This window comes from Dendronephthya gigantea, unplaced genomic scaffold (genome assembly GCF_004324835.1).
Source record: "Dendronephthya gigantea isolate DGI-Jeju-01 unplaced genomic scaffold, DenGig_1.0 000005F, whole genome shotgun sequence".
Classification (NCBI taxonomy): Eukaryota; Metazoa; Cnidaria; class Anthozoa; order Malacalcyonacea; family Nephtheidae; genus Dendronephthya; species Dendronephthya gigantea.
Window position 1 is genome coordinate 2,681,198 of NW_021163015.1, and position 25,921 is coordinate 2,707,118.

Genomic DNA, 25,921 nt, shown 5'->3' on the forward strand with positions numbered 1-25,921 from the left:
GGGTAGTATATATTATTGGTTTCCTGTTCAAAGGGATATAAATATATCTATAGGATAAATAAAAATTTGGGCAATACAGTGATAGACCATAATAATATTTTAGATATTTGAATGTTTTAGAGAAATAATTTTTGAAAATTTCCGCCATGTTGGAATTTGGAAACTCGTATACTTCATGTTAGATCGCTTTTCATGATTTCATTCATCACGCAATTCAACATGTCGGACGCACGTGAAAATAAAGTATCAAGAAAACGTAAACTGAATACTCCAGCCAGGGACAAAAAGGAGACAAAGAATCCGAAAAAGAACCGTAGGTATGGTAGCAGTGATATGAATTCGATCTCTTGTTCGGGCCTGATCAGTGCGATCGGTTGCAAACCAGGCATTAACCAGTTTATATTCCCAATTTCCTAACATCGATTCATCGAATATTCAGTCCCATCATTGATTTGAATGTTTCAGTAGCGATCAAGCAGAGGCAAATGACGAGGAAGACTTTCCACGAGGTGGTGCTCACGCTTTGACTCCGCTAGAGATTAGGGAGGCTAAAAATGAGGCGGAGAAAGACATATTGTTTGGGGTATTTTGTTTTATGTTTCACTAGAATACTGTGATCGTAGTTGATCAGCCGTACCCCTAGCTTATCAAGCTTCATTTTGCAAACCAGTCGCTTTAAATTTAGGCAGAAAGTTCTTCTGGCAAAGCTAAGGTTAAGAAGCTTAAGAAAAAAAGAGAGTCTGTCAGTGATGGGAAGTCATCTACAACACGTGAAACCTTTACTCCTGTTTCAACAGAGATTAATGTTGACAGTCTCACATTTAAGAAACTCTCAAAGGGAATTTTGTTACTGGGTGTTGTTGAAGAAGTATTTGAGTTTGAAATGGTGGTTAGTTTGGCAAACAATTTAAGCGGCTGTGTACACATCACAGATATCAACCCTGCATTCACTTCTCTCCTGGAACAAGAGTCTGAAGAAGGTGATGAAAATGAAGAGGTGAAATGCTTAAACTTTCTGTACTTAAAATACTACTCTAAATAGTGTTTCTATGTAATTGTAATTTTTCTACATTTTTTTAGCCAAAATACGAAAGCAATAAACTACAAAACCATTTTCCAATTGGCACCGTGTTGAGATGTATGGTAGTTTCAACAGACTCCAGTAAACATGGCCACAGTAAGATCAGATTATCAATCAATCCAGAGGTGGTAAACAGCTCACTGACCCCCAGCTCTATTTATACCAATATGGTCATGTCTGGCTATATCAAAAGCAAAGAGGATCATGGATATTCTGTGTCCCTTGGGGTGAAGGGTGTGACAGGATTTTTATCAAAGAAAAATGCTGCTGGTATGTTTCAATTGGGCTATTTATTTCCTGAGTATTAGGAGGAAGCTAATGATATTTGAGTGGTATTTAATGACAACATCTGTTAACACATAATGATATCAAAATGACAGACCTTCCTTCCTTATAATGTTATATTTTCAGGCATGCATTTTGTTGGCCAGATTCTCAACTGTCTTGTAACCTCGACAAGTTCTGATAAGCGAATGGCTCAGCTGCAAGTCTCGAAGAAGCAACCAACACTTGTAAGTACTGTAATGAGCTATTTCTGATTTACTATATTAGTTGTGTTGTTCCTGACATCCATTTTGTTTTCAAGACTACCCAGAAAGAGAAGATTGCATTTTCAGGCTTGTTACCTGGGATGCTGGTTAAGGCAACAGTTAAACAGGTGAGAATTCTAAGTCAAAAACAAGTCATTTTGGCTTCCCTGAAATGCTAAAAGATAGTGGCTTTAATTGTACAAGCGTGTTAATTTGGAGACGTTTGGAATCAGTGATTTTCCCAGCAGAATACAAAATGCAATTTCCACCGCTCCACCTTTTTATCAGGATGCCTCCCCTTGTAAAGATTGCATGTTAACGAATTGGCTAATTCTTTTTTGCAGGCGAATGACCACGGTGTTGTTTTGTCCTTCTTTGGTGCTTTTGATGGTTCAGTAGATCTTCTTCACCTTGCCAAACATGGTAGTAATGGAAATATTGAAAAGATGTATCCTTCGAAGACAAAGGTAGCGATGAATGAATTCTCACGGTGAACGAAATGCATACGACATCTGTATGAACTTTCCTCTTTTAGGTTATGTGTCGGATAATGTATATCTGTCCGGCAACAAAGACCGTTGGTTTGAGCAATCTTGAGCATTTGGTGAATGGCGAACCATTCATTTTCTCAAGCTTCGTTGTCGGCGATATCGTTGAAGATACAAACGTTTTACGGCTGGATAAAAGCAGAGGACTTCTTCTTCAGTTGAACGAACACATTTCCGGATATGCGCACGTAAGTTGTGTAAACTTAGTTCTTGGAAACAACGTCTTTATATCAGTTGGGCCAGTTCGACTCTTCAGTCTTCACCTTACATTACAGCAAAGAATCCAGGCTTCAAATAAGCGGTTTTAAGACATTTTGAAGCACAAAATTGCTTGTAGTAATTGGTGATATTTTTCTACAGATTTCTCGAATATCAGATGAAAAAGTGACGAAAATCGACGCGCGTTTTAAGGCGGGAACTAACCACAGGTTGCTTCAGATTACTCAATATACTGGTTTCATTTTTACCATAGTTAAAATGCTGCCAAACTCAGTGAATGCACAGCAAATATTCAAGTTTTCACCCTTCTTTAGTTGTCGAATTCTTGGCTTTAACTCCATGATAGGTCTTGCATTGGTCACATTGGAAAAGTAAGTTTCAGCAAATATTTAATTATTCCGATTTAAAGCCAGTTAAGGCTGTACTTAATTTCACTAAGTTAATATTCGTGTCGTATTTTCTCGTTTCATCAAACCACACAGATCAGTCCTGGAGCAACCATTTATCAGATATCAGGATATTAAACCTGGCATTGTTGTTACGGTAAGTTTATTTCCTACTCAAAAAAATCAGAATTCCTCGCAGTTGCAATATGCTAACGTTGCACTAAGTTTTGTTTTTCATTCGTGACATCAGGGCAAAATTCAAAGTTTGCTTAAATCTGGCATGTTGGTCGGGCTGTCTGATCACATCCGGGGATATTGCCAGTATCTTCATTACGCTGACGTCACGTTGAAACATCCCGAGAAAAAATTACACGAAGGAAAGAAAGTCAAGTGTCGAGTAAGATATTTATTTTAGAAACTCTGTTGTTGAAATTCGTATGAATATACTCAAGATATTTCTGTATTAGGTTCTAGAAGTTGATGCGGAAAGGAAACGTCTTCGCTTGACGCACAAAAAGACTTTAGTCAACTCCGAGTTTCCAATCATTACTAATCTTTCTGATGTTGTGTTGGGAATGAAAACTCATGGCTTTATAACATCAATTCGTGATTACGGCTGTATCGTGCATTTCTATAACAATATTCATGGATTAGTACCAAAGGCAGAGCTCGGGTAAGTTCGTCCAGTCACAAGTGACAAAACTATTCAACAAGTGTCTTTTGATATTCCCAAGAGCCTGGCTTTTTGTGACTTTCTTCACATTATTCTTTCGCAGTTTAAAGTCAAGTGAGGATCCCGGTGATGCTTTCTACGTTGGTCAAGTGGTCACGTGTGTTGTGATGTCGTGTTCACCCGCAAAACAAAAGTTATCTCTGAGTTTCAATGTAAGATATGCAAGGATCAGTTGTTAATAGCGAAAACGTTAACATAGCCATTCTTTGTAAGGTGGAGTTTGTCTTACAGTATAAGGATGGCGCAAGATGGCGAGACAGTAGCTATCACCTTGTTTTGTGCAAGTTGGTTCATGTATTTCTGTTGAAAGAAAGTTTTATGTGTAATTATTGGATTTTTTTGTTTTTTCTAGACATCTGCCGTTCCGTCACTCAATTTAAAATCACTGGCTCCAGGAACGGTAATGATTCAGTTCTGAACAAAGGCACTATTATGACCTTCCTTTTGAAATCGTGTGCGGCGTAAAGTCTCTAACTTTATCGTAACGGTCCATGAACCAGAGCGACATTTCTTTCTTAAACATTTCTTGTTTAACTATAGCTTGTCGACGTTGATGTTGTTGGAAAAACGGACTCGGGACTTGATGTTCAGATTAAACCAAGTAACGTTCCTGCTTTCCTACCGCTTCCCCATTTATCCGACAACCTCAATAACTGCAGCTCCCTGCTCGAGATCTTCTCACCAGAACATGGAGAGAATCCTGAACTAAAGTCGATAAAGGACGTCTTGTATTATGGCAAGGGAAAAGACAAATCAATAGTATCCTTTATGGACTTATTTGATTCATACATGGATACACATGAACACCCTTTCTGCTTTCTTTCCTAAGTTTAGAGGAATTATAGGAGGATTTTGTAAGCAATAATTCAAAGTTTCTTCCCTGTGGGTATTTCCAGCCTCGGTGATTTCATTGTTTTCTTCACTGGCACCCAAAATCTGATTGTGATCGTACTTTAAATGTTGTCGATAAATTGAGCCTAACAACCCGAGGGATAAACTCCTCGTCCGCTAACTCGTTAAAATGTCCTCGGCGTTCCTTAATTTCATGCACACAGATGGTAACACGTAAACAATCGTTGATAAAGAGAGCTGTGGAAGGTTCTTTTCTAAAGCAGTTTAATGAGTTAAAAGTGGGAATGATTCTTCCAGGATTCACACGGCAACTTATGCCGTACGGCGTGTTTGTTGAGTTCTCACCAAATATTTATGGTCTTGCTCCAAACTCTGTAAGTATAAACTATGGTGAGAAACATTGTGATCCTTTGTGATATCAAATCCAGTATTTGTTCGAGATCAATGTTCTTCGACTTTCATAGTTGACACTCTCTTTTCTCCCCAATCCTTTTCAGCTCTTGTCGACCAATTATATTTCTGATGCATCACAATATTTTGAAGTCGGACAGTCGATGATGGCTAAGGTAAAACCCACAGTACTCTACAGTACAACACATTACTATACAAGACTCTAATGTTACTAGACAGTGCTATACAGTACTAGCCATTACTTTACAGTACTGGACATTACTTTGGTGCCGTTGTGAGTAAGTATTATGGTCTTTCTTCACAGATCACTGAGATCGATAGCGAGCGCCGTCGCTTATTGGTCAGTTTGAAATCGTGTGATTGTTATCCTGACCAATCAGAGGAGGCCAAAGACAAGAGAGAAAAACACAGAATTGACTTGCTTGTTGATGACATAAAAGAGCGGGATGAGATCCTAGAAAGCCTCCGTTTGAAATCGAGTGAGTACATATAGATTAAGTTTTCTGAATACTGACCGGTATTACTTTTCTTTAAATGACGTCACCTGTATGCCATATGAAGGTGACGTCATATGAATTTCTGGTATTTAATTTTGTGTATTTCTTAATTGTTCCATTTTATTACTTATAGAAGAATGCAATACGTTCATTGATATTTTACCAAGTTCCGTCGTCCCAGGCAAGGTGCGTGTCTTATGAAGATCTAAACAACAAGTCTTCTTAAATAAGTGTAATAAGACATTTTTTTCCGATCTGTTTTGGCAAGGTTTCCGCAATTAAAAATTCAGGAACAATGTTTCTTTTGGAGAATGGCGTCGAGGGTTTTGCGCTGCCACAGTTGACGAAAGGTGAATATTGGGTATTAACGGTAGTGGAAAATATCATTCGTGCAGTTGATTCAGTTGTAATGGACGAGGTGAAGACGTTGTGAATAAAATGGCCATGCATGGAATATGAATAATGAAATATCTACTGTACCAATGACTGTGTGGATCTTGTTTTCCCAAGGTGCAAAGTTAGAAGTTGGTGAGATATTGGACGCACTTGTATTGGATCACGATCTTGTGAACAAGAGAGTTGATCTGTCGGTTGATTCAAATATTGTGAGAAAACGCAAGGAGATAAAGTCGAAGAATAAAAAGAAGGTAGAAAATATAAACGAATAATACGCGTATATCTCCATCCTTATTTTCGCCATAATTTGCTACAACAGTTTTGTTGTTCTTCAGCTGAATATTGGTGAGATTGTGTCAGCGGTTGTGCAGATTATTCACAAGGAATACTTGGTGGTAATTTTACCTAACCATGGATTTAGGCTTGCCTACGTTCCCGTCAGAGAAGTATGAAAACAATGAATGAGCTTTTAGTAGTCACTTGTCTGTGGAGTAATTTCCTTTGGTTTTTTTTCTCAATGTAGACGTTAAATGATGTACGAGATCCTAACAGTCGTTTTAAAATTGGTCAAACATGCGAAGCCACTGTGCAAAGGTACAAATGATTATGTCTTTCATGATGTGATTTCAAAGCGCATGATGGTCGCACAGGTCAGCGTATTGGAAAAACTGAGCGTTATCCTTTTGTCCCAATACTTTATGTAATATCTTATGTAGATATGTACGGTCGAAATTGGACAAGCGTGATTATTTAGTTCTGTCTGTTAATATAAACGAGGAAAGTCAAGAAAATATCAAGCCAGGGGCTATTGTACATGCTTTGTAAGTTTAAAACACGGAAAATATCTACGGTTCTTGATTGAGAATCGCGTAATCCGTTATTTTGTATCCAATCACCACACGAAATGTCTAAACTTTCGCATCTGTTGTTGAAGGATCACTTCCATCAAAGGTGTGCAGATAAATGTCCAGTTCTGTGGGAAAAAATTGAAGGGACGTGTTTTTATAACTGAGATTGCTGATAAAGTATCTGAGGTAATTCGTTTTACGACCATCGCTCTTTCTTACAACCGGTCCAGGATTATTCTCTAAGTTTCAATAAATTTTCAGAACGAAAATCCCATGTCTGTTTATTCTCGTGGTGAAAAAATACAAGTGAAGATTCTGGGATTTCGCGATACAGCAAAACACAAGTGAGAATTTCTTTCCTTGTACACTCTTCTATACTGAAAATTAAGATTGATAAAGGATCGGAAAGAAAAGAGAAGAAAGGCAAACAAGTGTGGTTAGACCAGGATTCAGGATTAGATCATTATAAGATAATATTCTGAGTGGATTTACTCTCCAAGAGCGCTTACAAAGAAAATTTATTTATTGTTGTGCTAAAACCCTGTGTTTCTTTACAGTTTTCTACCAATCACACATCGTAACTTTACGAAGGCTTACGCTGAGCTATCTGCAAGACCAAGGTATTTCTTACTGTCAAACACAGAAAGCCTAATGTTACACAAAGTTTGATTGGCTCTTCAATTTTGCGGAGCCAATCAAACCTCAGCTTTCCGCGTTTGACGTCATCATTGCTTGATCTTTCCTTGCAGTCAGCTGAGGGAAGACGACGGTAACAATAACAATAATGAAGGAAAGTTCTTTGAAAGAAAACTTGAAGAATATAAGGAGGGGGAAAAGATTTTCTGTTTTGTCAAAACAGTAAGTTCGCTTAGAGTCGAACGTTTTTATTGCCGTGGAGTTGGAGAGTCTGAAGCAAAAAAAAAGGTATTACAAAGATAATTGGCTTTCATGTTTTGGTTGTAGGTACGAGATTATGATATATGGATGGTTGTGTCAACATCTCTGAATGGTCGAGTCACGCTTGTTGATATCTCGACAGATACAAAGGTGAGTTAATGTCATTATGCTTTCAATCATTGAGACTATTATAAGAATTAGTTTTTGTCGTTTTAAAGGTGTTAAAAGATCTGACAAGCCATTTCAAAGTCGGTTCAGGACATCAATGTACCGTTTTGAAAGTCAACCACGAACAAAAATCTCTGGAACTCACTATGTCGGGTTTGTAAAAAGAAAAAACTGAAACCCTTCCATTTCATTTTCAATGAAATCCTCCAAACCTTTAGCATAACGTTATTTTCAATTCTCTCTATTTAGATTGTGAGATGAAGAAAGGTAGCATTGTCTCTGGAAAGATCACCAAGATTCTACCTTGTAAAGGCCTCGCGGTCCAGTTGCCGCATTTGAAACATGGTACAGTGTTTCTTACTGATGTCCGTGATGACTTCAAAGAAAATCCGACCGAAGACTTCAAAATCAATCAACTTCTAAGGTAAGTCAACTATTCTACCATCCTTCTTGTACAATTCTGATATTATTCTTGTCCAAAGTGTTAAATTTTTCATTTCCTAGTTGCTGTATTCTGGCTGTTAAAGATGATGGTCCATTCGATCTTTCAACCAGAGCTTCAAAGACCAAAGGAATTACTACCGACGACGGTAGGGGACGTTCCTTCCGTAAAAAGCTTTATTAATTGATATTTAACGTTTGTCTTTTCTTACCCACGGACAGAGAAATCTGATAAAGATATTCAAAGTTTTGATGATATTGAAGAGGGAGATATTGTTAGAGGTTATGTTAAAGCTGTTAGTGATGTTGGTGTTTTTGTCAGGTATATTATTATGACGTTTGTTGTCTTACATTGCGTAAAGAACTCAAGGCAGCCAAGGCTGTACGACTTGCAAAAAGCCTGTTGTTGCAAAACCAGCAATAATTTTTCATTATTGTTGATATAAAATTCTTCATTTTTAATATTTTTCTGCCAGTCTTTCAAGAAGCATCGTAGCACGAGTGCAAATCAAGAATCTGTCACATTATTTTGTAAAGAACTGGAAACCACTCTTTCCTCTTGGAAAACTCGTTAAAGGAAAAGTTTTAAGGTTATATATACTATATCATATGGTTTGCTTTCAATGGAACGAGGTAAACTATTGTGTACTACTCCTTCTCCGTTCAGTATCGATCCGAACAACAACAACATTGAGTTGTCTCTGAAAGGCAAAGACGTGAATGACACAGATCCTGCTCCCAAACCTGAGAGGCGGGAAAGTAAATCAACTAACAGCAAACGACAACATGAAGAAGAAGATGCTTCGGACAGCGACGATGAAGGAGAAAAAGTTTTGAAGAAACTTCGAAAAGGTTTGCTTGAACAACGCCAGCGACATAAGAGCCGGATAGTTTTTAAAACTCTTGTGTTTTGCGTTCGTGTTAGTGAATGATTTCCACTGGTTGATTTGTTACAGGTGATGAAGAAAGTGAAGATGAAGAAGAGGGTATTGAAAATGATGTGTCCGGAGAAGAGTCTCCCAATGTATCTTCAGAAGATAACAATTCCCAGGTTTGTCTTTTTTTTGTAAAGTTCATACAATCGTTGGTTTCAGCTAATCTAGTTTCTCTGAATCATAGGATGACGAAGATGTCGAAGAAAAGCCAACTCTAAAGGTATTGTACTTGGAACATGGGAACATTCGGTAATTTTCGTGTGTCTGCATCGCACCGTCTAATAATTGGGCTTTCATTGAACAGATCCCTGGTGGGTTTAACTGGCACTCGGCGGAGAACGGCGATGACCGAGAACAAGGTGAAAATGAAGCGGTTAATTCCGAAGATGACACAAGCGAAGACGAAGAAAGCACTCAGGTAGAGTAACTGATGAGTACCGTAGTAGGATCTTTAGGAATTGGGAGACCATTTTTAAGTAAGATCGTTTTAACAGGTTGCAAGAAAGAAGTCAAAACGAGCCAAAAGGTCGGCCAAAAAAGCGGAAGAAGAATTTCTGTACAAGGTTTGAAAAGTTTACCTTTTTAATATCTTATAACATGCCAACTCCAGCATATGTTCTCATCTTATTTCCCCGATTGATTTTATATTTTCTAGACGGAACAAGCGCTGCTCAATAAAGACAAGACTCCCCAAACCGCTGAAGATTTTGATCGCATTCTCATCTCGACTCCAAACGATTCGTTACTATGGTTACAATACATGGCGTTTTACCTCCACCTAACTGAAATTGACAAAGCGAGAACTGTGGCCGAACGAGCTCTCAAATCTATCTCATTTAGGTATTTCAACTTGCATTCCCGACTACATATTAAGAGCATTAGATTTAACGTGTTTAACAGTCGACCAATCCGCGAGTACCACTCTATAGATTGCAAAATATACAGTAAATCAAAATGAGTCCTAAATCACTGATAGTCTCCATCTCTGCCTGGTTTTCTTTTATAAACATAATCATAGACAAGTGACATCTGGCTTATTCTCTTAAATCACCATTTTGCAGAGAAGAATCGGAGAAATTCAACGTTTGGATCGCGTTGTTGAACTTGGAAAATTCGTACGGTACTCAGAGCTCCCTCGTGAAAGTATTTCAAAGAGCATTGGAGCAGAATGAACCAAAAGAAGTGTTTAAGCAGTTGGTTAATATCTACGTTGGCTCAAATAAATTTGAGGTTAGTATACAAGTTAATGGAGTTTTTTCTGTGTATTGGTAATGGTGGACACTTATGTAGCAGCAAAGAATGTGAATATATCTTCTAATACTATTCTTCGTCTTCAAGTACAAGACAACAGTGTACAATTGTTACTATTTCTGTCTTATTCATAATGCATTTTTAAATTCATTTTCCATTCATTGCACAACATTAATTTGTGGGACAAAACGAAAACAACAAAAGTCTTGGGTTAATGAGTCGCATTTGTTTGGCCAAGTCACTGCGGATAGTCCAGTGAGCCTCGGTATATAAAGAATTGCATTCATTTCTAGCAAGCTGAGCAGCTGTACCAGACGATGATCAAACGTTTTAAGACAAGTAAGAAGATGTGGACTGACTATGCTGCTTTTCTGATGGAACGAGGCAGCCTGGATTCTGCGAGAAATCTTCTTCAGCGAAGCCTCAAAAGTTTGGAGAAACGAAAACGTATGTAAAGTTTTACTGCATAAACACTATTGAATCCACAACATTAGATCTTGCTGGGCATTTACTTAGCAGAAAACAATAAGGCCCTGGGAGCGCTTTTGACATCTTTAGTGATTTATAGACGCTGTGACAATAGCCCCTGTAGGGGGTAGCCACTGGATATATGCTATTTATCACTGCTGACGCACGCCGCTGTTTATGTGTTTGCAGATGTCGAGACGATATCAAGATTTGCAATGCTTGAATTCAAACACGGTGAACCGGAACGAGGGAAGACTTTGCTGGACAATATTTTAACGAGTTATCCAAAAAGAACGGATATTTGGTCGATGTATGTTGATGTTTTGGCGAAAAATGAGGACTTGACCGCTGCGAGGTGGGTTGGGCAACTCATATTGTGTTTTAACACATTCTTAAGGTGACCCTAAACCTTAGGCTCCTTTAGTTGATTTAAAAAAGGAATTTCTTTGCCAGCTGTATTCGTGTATCTCACATTTGCACTCGGTTTTTAACCTCTTGCCTTTTGTCACTCAAGGCGGCTGCTCGAGAAAGCTTCGACTTTCAATCTACCGTCGAAGAAGATGAAATTCATCTTTAAAAAATATCTCGACTTTGAAAAAAAATATGGCGACGATAGAACGGTGGAAAACGTCAAGAAAATGGCAGAAGATTATGTGCGAAACAAGGCTGGCTAAGGTTTGATCACATTACAACATTTTCCATCTTGTACATTGACATATATATAACAAATGGTGGGTGAGGAATTTTTGACAGTCGGCCAAAAAATAACTTGGATGCTTTTTGCGCGTGTTGAGGAAGTCACGTTCTTATTATCATGGAAGGATAATCATCTTCTGTCTTTATGGACTTTGATTATGAAGTAATGCAACAAGACATGATTTGTTGATTTTGTTCTTCGAGTTTAGTCTATGCCAATACCGACAAGGTTAATTTGAGAACTTGTTGGTAATTATATTATCGGAAAAACAGATTACATTCACGAGCGATTTTTTTTGCTGCACTGGGGTTAAAGAGAGAAGGGTCGAGAGTATTCATTATGAAAGTTTTTAATTAAGACAGAGGTCAGTCAAGTCCCGGCGGGTTCTTTGGATTCAAAGGATATTAGTCATATTACCCCGCCATCATTAAAATACTTGGCATGCAACGATCATTAGAATATACCTCGCGTCGCGGCATCTTTCTAAAGCCGATTCTCCATTACGTCCGAAGAGCGCTTTGTTTTTCAGGCCGGTCACGGTCGAATGGGCAAAATTCCAAAGGCCGCTTTGCCCACGCGGGTGAATCGCCTAATGGAGAATCGCCTAATGGAGAATCGCCTTAATGCTGGAACATGCTGTACCAACATTCTAAAATATGAGCTTCGCTTCACTAATCCTCAAGCTTAACCAATCCTTTAGCTTCAACAAAAAATAAAAAATAGTAAAAGACAAACTCCTCACATCTTTAATTATATCGAATTTTTCACACCAGAGATATTTGACATGAGTTTATAACCAGTATACCCCCATTACATTATTATTACAAAATTTTTGTGAAAATTCTTGGAAACTGAAGCCTGCAGCCAAACGTTATTTATAGATAGTGTTCTTTACATATTGTTACATACATATAATTATCTATATACATTATTGTACAATATACAGTGCGCCTTATATTCTGCCTAGGATAAACAAACTAGCCTCTTGCAAAGTGCATTTCATACATTATTGGTTTAAAGAATAACCAAATATAAATGTGTTGAAGTTTCTTCATTCAAACAAAAAAAGTTGCAATGAAACTCAACATGCATTTACCACTCAAAATTTTAACTACACTCGGGTTTTTATATATACCCTAAACTAACTTACCATAGGAAGGTTTGCACTTTTTCCTGTATCTAATGATAATGTCTCTGTTCGCTTCTGTTCGCAGTTTTCCGTCTATATAAACTATATACCGTCGATGACCTTGTGCATGCACATAACTTCTTGCATCAATATACTGAATTACTTTTAGTATTTTGAATATGAATTTCCTTTGGAAATATAATCTGAACTAGTTACTAGTTTCGGCATGATTATGTAATTATAAGTACTGATATTCCTGCCCTAGACTCGTTGCTGCATATATTGATTTTCATTGATTGAATCATTTGGCTTTATGTTTCATCAGACTTTCGCAAAGTTAGTCCGCCTGTTTTGTTACCTTTAGCGACCTCTCGCAAAACCTCGCGTACGTAATCTGAAGTATGACCAGCGATTGGTTGATCTATAGTGTCAAGGAAAACTACCTTGTTAATACGTTCAACTATGTTTTATTTTATCTCCAGTTGGTTTTATTTCGAAATAAATTAGTTCGATATAACATCACTCAGAAAGAAAGAAACCCCAGGCACCTACCGAAAGCTTTTTTGGCCATATGTTTGAACTTCTCACTCAAAGAACTGCCATGTTTTCTTGGGTACTGGGCCCGATTTACAATTTCATTTTTCATATCGTTGATTAAAAACATCAGATTTTCTAAGAGGGAAGAACACCTTGATGAAGAATGTGTAAATATTTAGGCAAACAGCTGTGACTTTTAGAATTATCAGACCACATGATTATATTCTCAAAAGTGAATCCGAACATCTTGACGTGTATGTGATTTAATACGACCAGCAGTAATTATGCTTTCTTTATAGAAATGAACCAATAGCGTCGCGTCCTCAGGGACTGTCTACTAAATCACATATGTCAAGTGGTGGGTCGATACAATGTCGTTCTCAGTTTAACCCCTAAGACAAATTTTAAAAACAAACCTTGTTCACTTTGTAAGCCATGTAGTTTTACTTTGTTTGCTTCGTGTTGTTGTTTTTTCTTCAGACGGCATGCCCTAAAAACGTTGAAAAATCTTAAGTATGCTGTAAATAATTCGGTAGTTTTCGTCGGTGCTGTTCTCATGAATACTGAGTACACTTGTATATCTAATTTTAATAAAACCGGCCGTGTTCAGAATCACGTAACTCACGTTGATATCATTAAATAGTAAGAATGTTTTTATTACCTGTCAAAAATCGCTAAGTTCTTTAGTAATTTTAAGACACATTGGTGAGACCAAAAATTAATCATTCCGCATTGAGATCGTATCACATCGCTAGTATATCTTGTTAGTTATTTAGAGAATCCATTGCTCATTTCCTATTATAGAACATATTCTCCTTTGTGTGTTTTCTTCTTTTTGAGCTATATACTATTCTATTATTCGTACATAGTTGTTTGCATATATAAATTAGATTTGTGATCTAAACCTTTTGTTTGGTAGTGATCGATTTGAACAAGGATAAAAGAGATTGTATATTAAAACCTCGCGTGTAAAGTACTTCACAATACAAGATAATATGGGAGATACTGTGCTACAGAATAAACTAGCTATTTTGACCACAAACATTAGTCAATCTTTGTTTCGTTGCCAAGGCTATGTTCAAGCATGAGTGTATATTGTCATCATTCTTCTAATCAAAGGACTATTGTCTGCATACATTTATTTTTGAATTATATTGCGCCCACATTAAACACGTATTCATGTTTACTTTCTGAAAAGAATAGCTACATTTTTCAAGATAGATAAATAATGTATTGCAATAAAATCTTAACAAACACACAGGTTAATTATATTCGCAAGAGGTATATAAGAATTTCTATCTCATAAAAGCCGTGTATGTTATGCCCCAAAGTACTTAAACCATCAATTTAAATGAAACCTTGTTCTCAAGCTTCCCACTCAAAGAAGCTGTCTTGCATTATTTGTGAACGTGTAAGCTGATAAGAGGTATAAATTAACACGTCTTCAAATGGGTTTTGATTTCATGATGGAAACACTATATCGATGGGAAGCGATCTACTAGCCAGAATGGATAAAAATTCTCAATTGTACGAAAACATTTGGGAATATTCTCCCACGTTATTTTCCTCAGTTACATAACAAGTTTCACTCATGAGGACCGCAAAGGTTAAAAAAATATAGTTTTAAATAAATCCTTTGAATTGCAAAATCAAACAATCTGAGGGAAAAATTTTTGTCATATACATCGACCCAAAAAGTTGTTACAAGCCTATATAAGAAGTCTGCCAGCCTTCGAGAAATATAAATCGCAAAGGAAGTTGTGTTAATGTGCCCAAAAAAGGCAAAACAGGTTTATAATCTCGGTCGATAAATTCTGTTCCCTTCTACCTAAATCGGCGCGTGAGAGAAAATCAAATTCTATTTTCAGGAAGGGTTTTCCCTGAAACAATGTTTCACTGCATTTCAAACAGTCTAGATTTATATCATGATGAAGTTTAACAGTTACAATCCCCCAAACAAGTTCACTCTGCCAGATGTTATGCAGGTATTTCCCTTGTCTAACAACTTGTAGTGCAGTCCTACAATGTTTACATTTTTTTCATAAAAACGTGCATTGTTGTATCTGTTATGTATCATTTTTACCTATACAATATTATTAACGGCATAATTAGGTATTTCTTCAGTCATTTTTAAACTTCTACCCGCTTTCTAGATACTGAGTATAGTAATTGTTTGGTTCAGATTTCGCGGGAAAATTTTGCGGGAAATGACAGACGGACATATCGCTGAAAAGTGCGTCTATGTTTTTGATTTGATGTACAACAACAATGACTAAGCACTTTTGTATGAAATAAACGTGTGCGCCAAAGTAGCTTTAAATTTGTTTTTACATGTGGCTGGTTTTGCTGTTTTACTCGTGGGAAAGTATCGTTGGAAAGAACTCGTTAAATGCTGTTCTAAATCGTTCTAAATGGTTCTAAATATCCCTCAGAGTATTCCAAAATTACAATTACGAAAAATTAGAATCCAAAAAGTAGCAATTTTCGTTCTAGAACATGCCAAATCTGTTGCTATTTTGTCATTATTAAAGAATTGCTAAATGTTTGGCTTGTTTTGGCTTTCAGAGAACGAATAGGAACAATTAGAGGGAAATCGTGCTAAAGGTAGACCAAACGACATCCGGTTGAGCAGTGTAGCCAAGGTCAGTGATAATGATTTTAAAACATTTCTTGTTTACATACCTTGAAGCAAGCTTATTTTTTTCCCTTCTCGACCGCCCCCGAGAATGCTGAGGCACTTCGTTGATCGGTTTGAGAGAACTTATTATTTTGTTCAAATTGTCCAACTCCCGGCCTATTTTCAGTAATTTCAACGGATTAGGCACCATGTCCTCGCTTTCGCTTTTTCTTCCTTTTCGTCTAGTTTGTATTTTACCCTCTTTTTGAAATGGACAGTACTCTTCTTCCATATCCTCGACTTCACTGTCTATCTCATCGTCTTCATCGCTTTCGCTCTGGTATGCATTCGCAGCCGCACGATTTGCTACCTGTTCATGCGAGGCAGATGTTTGAGATGCTTGTTGTTGTAATAGCTGAGAGCTCGAAACGGTCTCTGCAGAATAACTCGAGCTAGCTATCTCCCCGCGATGGGAAGAATAACTGGTAGTGAACTGCGGTGCACTGAAGTGCTGCTGAACGCCCTGCGTTGAGTAGAAATGCTCAAATGGCTTTCTCTCAGATCCAAAAGGTTTTCTTTCTTGCGGAGAGGGGGGAGAAAGACAAACACTTTGAGCAAGTTTTGGGTCTCTCTTAATAGGTATTGGTATACTCTCAGATCTACTGACAGTCGATGACACAGCTGTGCTGCACTTGCTATAGCCTGGCAAGTGTTGTTCATGATATACACTAGCCGTTTGCTGTGTTCTAAGTTGTTGTTCTAACACAGAGCCGCTTTGTGCCTTCTCCGCGGATGTGCCCTCGCACATAGGTTCGTCGTCTGTGTCAGCTACGGTTAAAATCGCTACCTGATGTAGTCGTTTCATTTCAGGGTTTATTAGCGGTGAACGCGATCTTGTGTCGTTCAGTTCGGCCAACGTAGGCCCGCACTTGAAGCCAAAAACATCGCGTGGACATACTGTATCAAATTCCAGATCCAGCAAGTCTTCCTCTTCGATAGTACAAGTCTGTTCACAGTTCGATTCTTCTTCAAATATGTTTGGGGAAAAGTTCAAAAGGCCTCTTTTCATCGCAAGTATATCTTCTGGAGGTGGTGTTAATCTGCCGAAGATATCGCCCTCCCAAGCAGGCTAAAAATCAAGACAGAGACTCACGTTAATGTTTCAATTATTTCCCTCCATTTTGCCCCTAAAACCCCGCGATGTCATACAAGAGTTCAACAAGAAAACCCGCGAAAGATATCTGTATTTTTGAGCAGCTTTTACGTTTTCAACAATGCTCTTACCGTTTTTGTTCTCCACTCGGAATACATCGAGTGTTATCCTTCGTTAGACCTCTCTATTGTCTGTTCTCCAAGAGATTTTTAAAAGACAACAGCATTGAACAAAATTAGCGTAAAAATTTTGTTCGGGTTTGTTATTGTTTTGATATCTTACCCGCAGTCGCTGAATCACGAGACTAATCGCCAATAGCAACGAAAGGTTTTTAGCCAATCAGAAGCGAGATATTACGTAAACCAACTGGAATGGAAAATTATTTTAACATCTCGCTCTGCTTACTTTTGTTTTACATTTAAATCCGTCTAAAGCCTCGAGGAATTAATTTTGTCAGCAATTTTTGAAAAAGAATTCTGCTTCACTTTCTTTAAATTTCATAACTCAAGCGCTGCCCTTGAGCAACATTCAACTTCTGCCAAGGTAACCGGATGAGACAATATGCACGTATGACGTCATTCGGCTGATTTAAACACAATCTTTCATCGGGTCTGAATAAACAGATGCTTCATTCACCCGTTTTAGGTTTTATTGGATTGCATAAGATGTCTTTAAAAATAAAGAATTTTAAGTGCGGATGAAGGAACTTAGCATTGGCCTGTATACGCTTTTCTTTTTAATTAACGCATATATTTTACCAGCTGGAACAAAGAGGCTCTTATGTTACCGGAGGTTGCCATACCTACTTCCATTCGTGCTAAATATTGCCAACCTTTTGTGGGAGTCAGTGTTATAGCGTCACTAGGACACAAAATTCTAGCTGATGACCGCATTTTGCGCAATATACTGATCGCGGCACGCAAAGCCTTTCAGTAAAACCAGTGGCCTTGCGCATAAGGTCAACTTTATTATTTTTTTACCCTGGTTTGATTCCCACTTGAAGTGTTATTCTTCTACAGTTTGTCTTTTGACGGTGGAGTATTCTGAAGAATTTTGGCCCTTGTAAGCCAAAAAAGCTATCAACTTATATAGGTTTGTCAAACACACTGATATTACTCAGGTGAGCCGACCAGTCTGCGCGCAATGTTGACGTAGCAAAGCTTGGTGTGTGTGTTTTAGGAAGTTAAATCATTCGACTGTCACTTGAGTACTTAAACATGTACAAAATGAAATAAATTTACATCAAAATAAAAATGAAAGGAAGAATTTTGTCGAGGACCATGTATATGGGTGTGAATATTGATTATTCGATTTTGACTAATATTTTGTAATCACGCTAACATGGAACACCCCACAGAGTAGCCTTGGGCAGAAATTGTCTTTCAGATAAATCACGTGGGTTGACACACGTAGCTGCGAATCACGTGTTTCAGCGCAGCAATAAGTCAATCTTTCAACAATCGACAGACCCAATCAACACGACGTAATGCCATTACATAACTTCCTATTTGTATTGTCTAGTTCGTCGTCTTCCTTCAATTCTCCGTTTTTTCTCGGCTAATATTCGATACTCGGTCGTAAAATGTCGTATTTCCATGGCAACTGATGCAAAAACAAAATGGAGGACGAAACTGTGGGAGCGACGGACAATATTGTCACTGAATTTGCTACTTACGAGGACTTTTTAGACAGCCAAATAACGCCTCTTGATCTCTATTACCTCGAGGATGAAGAGCTTGCAAGACAATTGGTTGAACTTGGCTACAGAGGCTCAGGGGAAGTCCTTAAACGCGAGGAGTTCCAGGCGAGAAAACAAGCAGCAGAAGCGAGTCGATTATCGAAACGAAGCCAACAAAAAACGCTGGCTAGCTTTGGAAAAGAGCTGAAAGATCCGTTTCTGAAGGCGCTCGCTCAACGCGAAGAAGCGAATCGTAGTGGCAAAATGACTTCCATCATATTCATACGAGATAAAAATTCCCGAGGCCAAGAGATTTCTGGATACATTGACTATGCCCATAGACTGAAAGTGGAGGATTTTGAACCATATTTTAGCGGAAGAAAAAGACTTCTTCCAAGACCATCTGACCTCAGCTTTTACAATTGGGAAACACAGACCGCGACATCAAATCCGACCCCAAATTACCAAGTCATTGCCGAGAACGCAAGCGGACTCTTGTTTAAGAATAAAAGAGACAGAAAGGTTTTGAATGTTGATCCAAAAGCTCCTTCACCTGGCGATAATTCAGCGCGGGTTACTTTAGAATCGCCTAAATACGTACAGTTGGTTATATACGATCATATCACCCGACGAAAAACGTAGAAAGACATGAATAATATTCAGTTTTAGACATTCAGTTTTGTCATGTGAAATGTAAAATGTAAAATTTAACTTAAACAATTAAATAATGGTTCCGTAAATGTTTCTGTGTTGTACAATGTTGGCTTACCTTGATTTCATGGGGCCTTTGTTTCTTAACAACTTAATGGCGAAAATGATTGAGCAAGTTGCACTTTTTTTAAATAAATTAGTTTTAAATTATACAAAAACTTCAAAATCTTACGATTAAAAAACTTCATAAAAACAATTTATTGAATATTAGTGGTACCACATTTTGAATACATTGCGCTACAAGTACAACAAGAACTAAGAAGAGTTGAGTATCGCTGACGTTGAAGAGATGGAATGCAGACGCGTCAGGCGTGAGTCTTGGTTGTGAAATTTTAAATATCCTAATATTTTGTTTAAGTAGGTTGGACATGTTATATTTGCCATATAGTTTATGCTAGTATTCTCTAATGTAAAACAATGTATGTCCCCAAAAGATGGCGTCCCTACTTAGTAGTATTTACGACTGAAAAGATCAACAATTTCAAATAGGTTTCATAGGTTTAATACTGCAATAGTCCCTGGTTCTCCCATATTACCCTCTCATCGATGTTTATATGGCCACCGCCTTCAGGCTATGACGTCATTAGCTGTCAAAATGGCTGCTGAAAATATCGCTTTGGTTTGTTCCTAATCACTGTTTTTTTCTGAATAATATATCTAACTATTGTCGTATTTTGAAGCTTTTCTCTTTGATGGTTCTCTTTGAAGACTTATGAGTTGGTTGAAGATAAGCTACATCGCGATTTAACGCGTTGAAACATCGAAAAACATGGCTCAAAATACGGTCATAAAAGTATTTGTACAACGCGATTATTCCCGTGGAACGAATTGTCGTTTCATGACCGAAATGCCCGTTGAGTTAAATGGAAAGGTATGTATACTGATGAAACAGTGTTGAGTGAAGTGTAACTTTGTTTTTGTGTCATGATCTTTGAAGGCTAGCATGAAATTATCTAATTTCGATTTAATGTTCAATGTTCACGAGTTCATGCATAATATATGTGTATATTGTCTAGATTTTTGTCATTGCTTGCTAAATTTGGGAGTTTGTCGGTTTTGGTCTTCTAGAAAGCTTCTGTGGCTGAGATACTGAGAATCTCCAATCCGTATTGCACAATATCCAGTACTTTCATTTTGTGTGAAACTTTATCAAAACGTTCGGAATTTGCTTCCCTCTGATCAAGAAATTCAATGCATGTAATCCTGACTAGAATATCTCCAGATTGAATCTCAAGATTGAATCCTAGATATTTTGAAGTTGAACTGTAAACACCCACTTTGGTGTGCAAACCTTGCATTGAAGATTATGTTTATTCTTGTCACTATATTTTGCCACTGCCGTTTATAAACGAGATTAAATTTATTTAGATCGATGAACAGGCTTTTCAACATACAATCCAAGGCATAAATGAAATAATGGACGATGCAGAGAAAATAGGTCCAGCATCGTATTTTGAGAATTGCCTTGGTTGTTTAACAGGTTATCTCAGTCTGCTCTGCTTTGAAACACATTACAACAAGGTAATTCAGCAGTCTGAACTACTACTATGCAGAAGCTAGATTCATGATTATATTTTTTGTTGGTAAAATAATTTGTTAACGTATAAAATCAAATCATATACTTATTATAATGCATGCACAATATAAGACAAATGGATATAAACTTCAATATAAACTACAGCAAACTAATATTAGAGTTATCCTACAACGGGATATCTGTAGTTGAAGGAATTTTTAAAGTTTTCCAAGTTCATGATTATATTGAAGTCCTGTATAATCAGCTTATATATATTCATCATCTTATTTTTTCTAGTGTTTAAAAAGATTATCAGAATATATAAATCAGCAAAACACAAATGTGTTTGTTCCACTAGGACTCATGTTAACCAATCCAATGGATAGGGGTCTCAGAGTTGTATCCTTTTAAACAATCTTGTGTCCACGGTAAAATGCAGTATACAATGATTACTGTTCTTTCTTTTAAAATGAAACTATTTTTCTTGACAGTCCTTTCAGGTTGAAATTTGCATATTAAATGTTGCCTCAAGATAACATGTTTTTATCATTCATCACTCCTATCATGTATAAGGCATCAACAAAACAAGACTATTTTCTATATTTGAAGTGTATAGACTTGCAATTGTGGGCCTATATGTAAACATGTAATATACAACCTGTTTAAGACTATTCTAAATGTAAGACCACTTTTCCCAGGTTCTTACTTTCTATGGTACGAATTGGTGATTCGTTTTATCAGCAGACAATTGTACGCAACATATTCTGTCTGTAAGAAGCAAATTCTGGGTAGCTGATTATAGGAACTAATATAATGAACCAGGCTTATGAGTTAGGATAAAAATTAAAATGTATATGAAAATTCAATGGATAAAAATGGATTTTCATGAGTGTTATTTGAGTTCTACCTATTATATTGAAGAATTTTTTTGGCTGCGATACAAAATATAATAAAGGCAAATTTGGAGAACCAGAAAATCTCCACTTGTCGCGTATCCGATCGAGTCGATACGTTTCAAAATGGCGGACGCAAAGTAAAAAATCTGATGAGAAGGGTTGCGTTTAAAAAATGCCAGTTTTCAGCAGGCCAAGGCAACAATACCAGACCATTGGATTGGTCGCAGGGTCTGTTGCTGTTGTATTTCTTGCAAAGAAATATGGGCCTTGTTTTATAAAATATTTGCGATTTTATCTCCATCAAAAGTTTGCCACCAGCAAAGCATCTGCCCAAGACAACACCCAAGGCAAAACGCCAGCCTTTAACTTTGAGTTTTTAAGACAATTCTACAAACTTTTAAAAATTTTTATTCCTCGTATTTGGTGTAAAGAATTCGGGTTGTTGGCCTTGCATTCAGCGTGTCTTGTCGTCAGAACATTTTTATCCATTTATATTGCAACCTTGGATGGTCGTTTGGTGAAGACGGTCGTTGAAAGGGACTTTACAAACTTTGTAATACGTCTCTCGCAGTGGCTTGGAATGGCTCTTCCTGCCACTTTCACAAACAGCATGCTTCGGTATTTAGAAAGCAAGCTAGCACTTGCATTTCGGACAAGGCTGGTTAAGTACACGTACAATTTGTACTTTTCAAGTCAGGTCTACTACAGAGTAGGAAATCTTGATAATCGCATAGGTAATGCTGATGAAAGACTGACTGAGGATTTGAGGTTGTTTTGTCGTTCAGTTGCACATTTGTATTCCCATCTGTCGAAACCTATATTAGATGCGGTGATGGTTTCTGTAGCCTTAGATCGGATTGCAAGGAAACAAGGTTCCAGTGGGCGTCTACCTTTGACGCTTGCTGCAGTTGTCATTGCAGTATCAGGTCAGATTCTCCGAGTAGCCTCACCAAAGTTTGGTAAGCTGGTAGCAGAAGAGTCGCAGCGCAGAGGGAATCTACGTTTTGTACATTCTCGTATTGTTACAAATGCTGAGGAAATTGCATTTTATGATGGGGCAAAGGTTAGAGGCCACTTTCTAAGGTCTTCCTTTGCATGAGGAAGTCTACCTTTGCATGAGGTCTCCCACTTTGAAAAATATCCATATTAGAGTATGTTTACATTTTCAATCTCTAGGTGGAATGTTCATTGTTATGGAACAGCTATCAATCCCTTGCTTCTCAAATGGAGCTGCTCTTCAGTAAACGTCTTTGGTACATCATGTTAGAACAGTTCCTGATGAAGTATGTCTGGGGTGCTGCTGGCTTTGTTATGGTTGCATTCCCTGTGATGTTTGGAAGCAGTAAGTTCAATCCATCTTGATTCCTATTACCAGATAATCAGATACAAATCCAGAGATTCTTAGTGGCCATTGTGCGAAATCTCAAACTGTGTTGTCTAACAAGTGTAACTCTTTTCTAGCAAATGTAACTCTGTTGCTGTTTTTGTAGAGACAGAAGGGGAACGTGATGGTGGTATTGGTGAAAGAGCACGCTTTTTCACCACATCAAGACAACTCTTGGTATCTGGAGCTGATGCTATTGAAAGGATAATGTCATCCTATAAAGAGGTACTTCTCTTCTGCATTGTTGTATAAATTGCTAAACATTCAATAAGTGGTGTATTCCTCATTCAGATCACTGAACTGGCTGGTTATACTTCCCGTGTGTCTGAAATGATAACAGTGTTTGAAGATCTGAAGGGGGGTAAATATTGTCGGAGTATGTCAAAAGCTCTGGAGAATCAAAGTCCTTCTGAGGAAACAGCATCCTCAGATTTTGATGATGATTGATGAGGATATGGTCAAGATCAGCCTTGATCACAGACATGGAGAGGTTGTTGATGTGGCCAGCTTGCCAGGAGGAGAGATTTATGATTCTGAACATCACATCAATCTCTCAGAAGTGCCGATAATCACACCTTGTGGTGATGTGGTTGTCTCAAAGTTATCTTTTGAGGTATATATGGAAAGTTTTTGGGTGGAAAGTAAATTATCCATTAGATTATGTATGGTGAATATGCTGGTTCGCTCTTTCCATGGGGAGTAGTTTTACTCCAACCAGTAACAACTGGTGTTATTATAACATGGCTTTAATAAAAGGCAAAAGCATTTAAGGAATTTTATCAGCTTGTGAATTTTAAACTTTGTATAGCTTAAAGCAGACATGCATCTCCTTATTACTGGCCCAAACGGCTGTGGCAAGAGTTCATTGTTTAGAATTCTCAGTGGATTATGGCCTATTTACAATGGACGATTGAGCAGACCACATCCCAAACACATGTTTTATATTCCTCAGAGGTAAGGATGGCAATTGAGGTAAGGAAATTGAGCTTTCCAGTATTTCTTCTGAAACAAACTGCGTGTCTTTCTTAGGCCGTACATGACGCTGGGAACTTTACGTGATCAAGTCATCTATCCGGACTCTAGAGCTGATATGGAAGAGAAAGGTCTAAAAGATGAAGATTTAGAAGATATTCTTGGTGTTGTCCATTTACAACATGTTGTGCGAAGAGAAGGAGGTATGTAAACCTTGTTGACCCAGAACGAAAGTCGAGTGGGTTTTTTCTCTACGAGCCCGTTTGAGTTTTGTCCTTTACGAATTTTTGGATTTTACGCTTTGTTCGTGACAGTTTGTCTTGACATTTTGTTTTGGATCTAGGTTGGGATGCTACTGGTGATTGGAAGGATATCCTATCCGGAGGTGAAAAACAACGTATGGGAATGGCGAGATTATTTTATCAAAGGTGCGAAGTTTGTCGTTGTCTATATTGTCGTTTGTTAAGGTAAATGCGCCATAGATCTTCACAATCATTCTGTTGTCTCTTTGTATTTACCCAGGCCACAGTTTGCATTGCTGGACGAATGTACAAGCGCTGTGAGTATCGATGTGGAAGGAAAGATATATCAAGCTGCAAAAGATCTTGGCATTACTCTGTTGACTATTTCACATCGAGCATCTTTGTGGTTAGTTTGATGCAATCCGGCGAACGAAACTACTAAACTTTTAACTAGAAATGATCAGGTGGTAGTGGCGAACCACCACTTCAACTGATTCCTAACCCAGTAGCTACTCTTTAAACGTAAAAATATGAAATTCATATCAACCTGACACTGTAGAGAACAACAAAATTTTAGTTGTCTCAAGCGGGATTTGAACTCGCATCTTCGGGTAACTTTATTAAGAAACCCTGCTCCGTCAATTTGGCTATCAAACAAACTAGGAGACATAGCGAGTTCTATCATCCTATTAAGTGCATACACAAAATTTTCGTGACGACTTAGCGCTCGTCTTCGAGGACATACAGCGTTTCAGTTCTATTACAGAACCTTTCTCAGAGATATGAAATTCATATTAATCTTAAAATGTAAAAACAACGAAACATTTTCGCTGTCTCGAACAGGATTTGGACTAGTATCTTCATTGGATACAATTTTGGTGGATATTCTTTGCAAAGTGCAATAAAAAGCACCTAGTCCACCTTTTGTTATAAAAATAGGAAAATAACTATTTTTCTTATACAAGTATTTTGTGTTTCAAAGTGAATAAGTATCACTGTGAAATGCAATTTAATTCAGTCCTATGAACACTGCCCGTGACTACCGGGCAGATTAAGATTAAATCTATTAGATCAAGATTAAATATATGAACAGGTCAAGTTAATTTTCTTGCTTACCTTATCTGATGTCCCTGTAAACAGGTGGTGAACCCGTCATATGATTGACTCTTTCAGGAAATTCCACACACATTTGCTTCAATTTGACGGTGAAGGAGGCTGGCGTTGGGAGGTCTTGGATACAGCAACGCGACTCACATTACATGAGGAAAAACAACAATTGGAATCTCAACTTTCTGGAGTGCCCAAGATGCAAGAGAGATTGAACGAATTATGTAATGTACTTGGAGAAGATTCTGTACTTCGTCCTAAGCCTAAATAAGACCTGCTTCTGGTGGACCAGTTAAGAGATCCCTTTTTGGAGGATAAATTTTTAAGGCTTTCTTTTAGAAGAAGAGTTCTGATTAAGTTCCATTGTTACTGGAAACAACCGAGAGTGGTTCAAAACGATGCAGGGATTCTTATACTAAATTGTAGGCCATAGCCTTACCACTGGCCTATCAGTGCTGACGGCGAGGGAGTAAAGTTTTTTTATTTTATCTAATCCTTTCTTTTAAGACTTTTAAATTAAATAAGAATTCGAGCAATCAGAAAATCACTCTATTTCAAATTTATCCGTTTAACGATTAGTGTTAAAGTTAAGCTAACTTTAGCTTAAAGTTGCACAAAGTT

At 37.6% G+C, this 25,921-nt stretch overlaps 5 protein-coding genes across 9 annotated transcripts; 4 read left to right on the top strand and 1 right to left on the bottom strand.

Annotated features, from left to right (window-relative positions):
• Positions 1 to 170: 170 nt before the first annotated feature.
• LOC114515795 (protein RRP5 homolog) lies at positions 171 to 12,099 on the top strand. 4 transcript variants are annotated; one of them, XM_028535100.1, is made up of 45 exons: positions 171 to 317; positions 466 to 583; positions 686 to 997; positions 1,081 to 1,351; positions 1,493 to 1,593; positions 1,668 to 1,739; positions 1,956 to 2,078; positions 2,147 to 2,347; positions 2,520 to 2,587; positions 2,693 to 2,749; positions 2,861 to 2,921; positions 3,015 to 3,161; positions 3,232 to 3,437; positions 3,541 to 3,649; positions 3,850 to 3,897; positions 4,038 to 4,256; positions 4,553 to 4,723; positions 4,847 to 4,915; positions 5,065 to 5,239; positions 5,391 to 5,443; positions 5,526 to 5,607; positions 5,768 to 5,904; positions 5,989 to 6,099; positions 6,177 to 6,247; positions 6,370 to 6,474; positions 6,588 to 6,687; positions 6,763 to 6,845; positions 7,059 to 7,121; positions 7,251 to 7,359; positions 7,465 to 7,548; positions 7,617 to 7,719; positions 7,816 to 7,990; positions 8,071 to 8,156; positions 8,230 to 8,329; positions 8,484 to 8,597; positions 8,675 to 8,859; positions 8,964 to 9,058; positions 9,127 to 9,162; positions 9,247 to 9,360; positions 9,437 to 9,505; positions 9,598 to 9,782; positions 10,004 to 10,172; positions 10,487 to 10,640; positions 10,851 to 11,016; positions 11,176 to 12,099. In XM_028535100.1, exons 1-45 carry the CDS (start codon positions 193 to 195, stop codon positions 11,333 to 11,335), a joined length of 5,562 nt encoding a protein of 1,853 aa, XP_028390901.1. In that variant the 5' UTR covers positions 171 to 192; the 3' UTR covers positions 11,336 to 12,099. The 4 variants fall into 4 exon arrangements, with proteins under 4 accessions (XP_028390901.1, XP_028390902.1, XP_028390904.1 ...); XM_028535101.1 differs by having other exon boundaries at positions 8,071 to 8,152; positions 8,229 to 8,329; XM_028535103.1 differs by having other exon boundaries at positions 1,677 to 1,739.
• Positions 12,100 to 12,104: 5 nt separating this feature from the next.
• Positions 12,105 to 17,201, bottom strand: LOC114515796 (CREB3 regulatory factor-like). The gene is made up of 5 exons (XM_028535105.1): positions 16,926 to 17,201; positions 15,707 to 16,770; positions 13,441 to 13,514; positions 13,040 to 13,159; positions 12,105 to 12,908 (listed from the first exon to the last, which is right to left on the bottom strand). The coding sequence occupies exons 1-5, from the start codon at positions 16,950 to 16,952 to the stop codon at positions 12,799 to 12,801; spliced, it is 1,395 nt and encodes a 464-aa protein (XP_028390906.1). The 5' UTR covers positions 16,953 to 17,201; the 3' UTR covers positions 12,105 to 12,798.
• A 961-nt stretch (positions 17,202 to 18,162) lies between these two features.
• On the top strand, positions 18,163 to 19,200 carry LOC114516115 (cilia- and flagella-associated protein 299-like). Its single transcript, XM_028535496.1, has one exon. It carries the CDS (start codon positions 18,413 to 18,415, stop codon positions 19,112 to 19,114), a length of 702 nt encoding a protein of 233 aa, XP_028391297.1. The 5' UTR covers positions 18,163 to 18,412; the 3' UTR covers positions 19,115 to 19,200.
• Positions 19,201 to 19,778: 578 nt separating this feature from the next.
• On the top strand, positions 19,779 to 21,599 carry LOC114516376 (golgin subfamily A member 7-like). Of its 2 annotated transcripts, XM_028535832.1 has the most exons (4): positions 19,779 to 20,054; positions 20,552 to 20,704; positions 20,997 to 21,098; positions 21,200 to 21,599. In XM_028535832.1, the coding sequence occupies exons 1-4, from the start codon at positions 19,953 to 19,955 to the stop codon at positions 21,233 to 21,235; spliced, it is 393 nt and encodes a 130-aa protein (XP_028391633.1). In that variant the 5' UTR covers positions 19,779 to 19,952; the 3' UTR covers positions 21,236 to 21,599. The 2 variants fall into 2 exon arrangements, with proteins under 2 accessions (XP_028391633.1, XP_028391634.1); XM_028535833.1 differs by lacking the exon at positions 21,200 to 21,599 and having other exon boundaries at positions 20,997 to 21,125.
• A 97-nt stretch (positions 21,600 to 21,696) lies between these two features.
• On the top strand, positions 21,697 to 25,788 carry LOC114516377 (ATP-binding cassette sub-family D member 2-like). The gene is made up of 10 exons (XM_028535834.1): positions 21,697 to 22,658; positions 22,772 to 22,937; positions 23,086 to 23,204; positions 23,271 to 23,399; positions 23,431 to 23,592; positions 23,788 to 23,933; positions 24,009 to 24,154; positions 24,295 to 24,379; positions 24,474 to 24,599; positions 25,367 to 25,788. Exons 1-10 carry the CDS (start codon positions 21,768 to 21,770, stop codon positions 25,569 to 25,571), a joined length of 2,175 nt encoding a protein of 724 aa, XP_028391635.1. The 5' UTR covers positions 21,697 to 21,767; the 3' UTR covers positions 25,572 to 25,788.
• The last annotated feature ends 133 nt before the right edge of the window (positions 25,789 to 25,921 follow it).

Excerpts from the sequence above, each read along its gene's own strand:
- LOC114516376 (XM_028535832.1), top strand. The coding sequence starts at position 19,953 with ATGGCTCAAAATACGGTCATAAAAGTATTTGTACAACGCGATTATTCC. Across the intron at positions 20,055-20,551 it reads CCGTTGAGTTAAATGGAAAG|ATCGATGAACAGGCTTTTCA; the intron begins GTATGTATACTG and ends AAATTTATTTAG. Across the intron at positions 21,099-21,199 it reads TGGATAGGGGTCTCAGAGTT|GTTGAAATTTGCATATTAAA; the intron begins GTATCCTTTTAA and ends CAGTCCTTTCAG.
- LOC114515795 (XM_028535100.1), top strand. The coding sequence starts at position 193 with ATGATTTCATTCATCACGCAATTCAACATGTCGGACGCACGTGAAAAT. Across the intron at positions 5,905-5,988 it reads AGTCGAAGAATAAAAAGAAG|CTGAATATTGGTGAGATTGT; the intron begins GTAGAAAATATA and ends GTTGTTCTTCAG. Across the intron at positions 9,163-9,246 it reads AAGAAAAGCCAACTCTAAAG|ATCCCTGGTGGGTTTAACTG; the intron begins GTATTGTACTTG and ends TTCATTGAACAG.
- LOC114516377 (XM_028535834.1), top strand. The coding sequence starts at position 21,768 with ATGCCAGTTTTCAGCAGGCCAAGGCAACAATACCAGACCATTGGATTG. Across the intron at positions 24,155-24,294 it reads TGTTGTGCGAAGAGAAGGAG|GTTGGGATGCTACTGGTGAT; the intron begins GTATGTAAACCT and ends TTTTGGATCTAG. Across the intron at positions 24,380-24,473 it reads GCGAGATTATTTTATCAAAG|GCCACAGTTTGCATTGCTGG; the intron begins GTGCGAAGTTTG and ends GTATTTACCCAG.
- LOC114515796 (XM_028535105.1), bottom strand. The coding sequence starts at position 16,952 with ATGTATTCCGAGTGGAGAACAAAAACG. Across the intron at positions 13,160-13,440 it reads TGGCTTACAAAGTGAACAAG|AAAATCTGATGTTTTTAATC; the intron begins GTTTGTTTTTAA and ends CTTCCCTCTTAG. Across the intron at positions 12,909-13,039 it reads TATGGCCAAAAAAGCTTTCG|ATCAACCAATCGCTGGTCAT; the intron begins GTAGGTGCCTGG and ends TTGACACTATAG.
- LOC114516115 (XM_028535496.1), top strand. The coding sequence starts at position 18,413 with ATGGAGGACGAAACTGTGGGAGCGACGGACAATATTGTCACTGAATTT.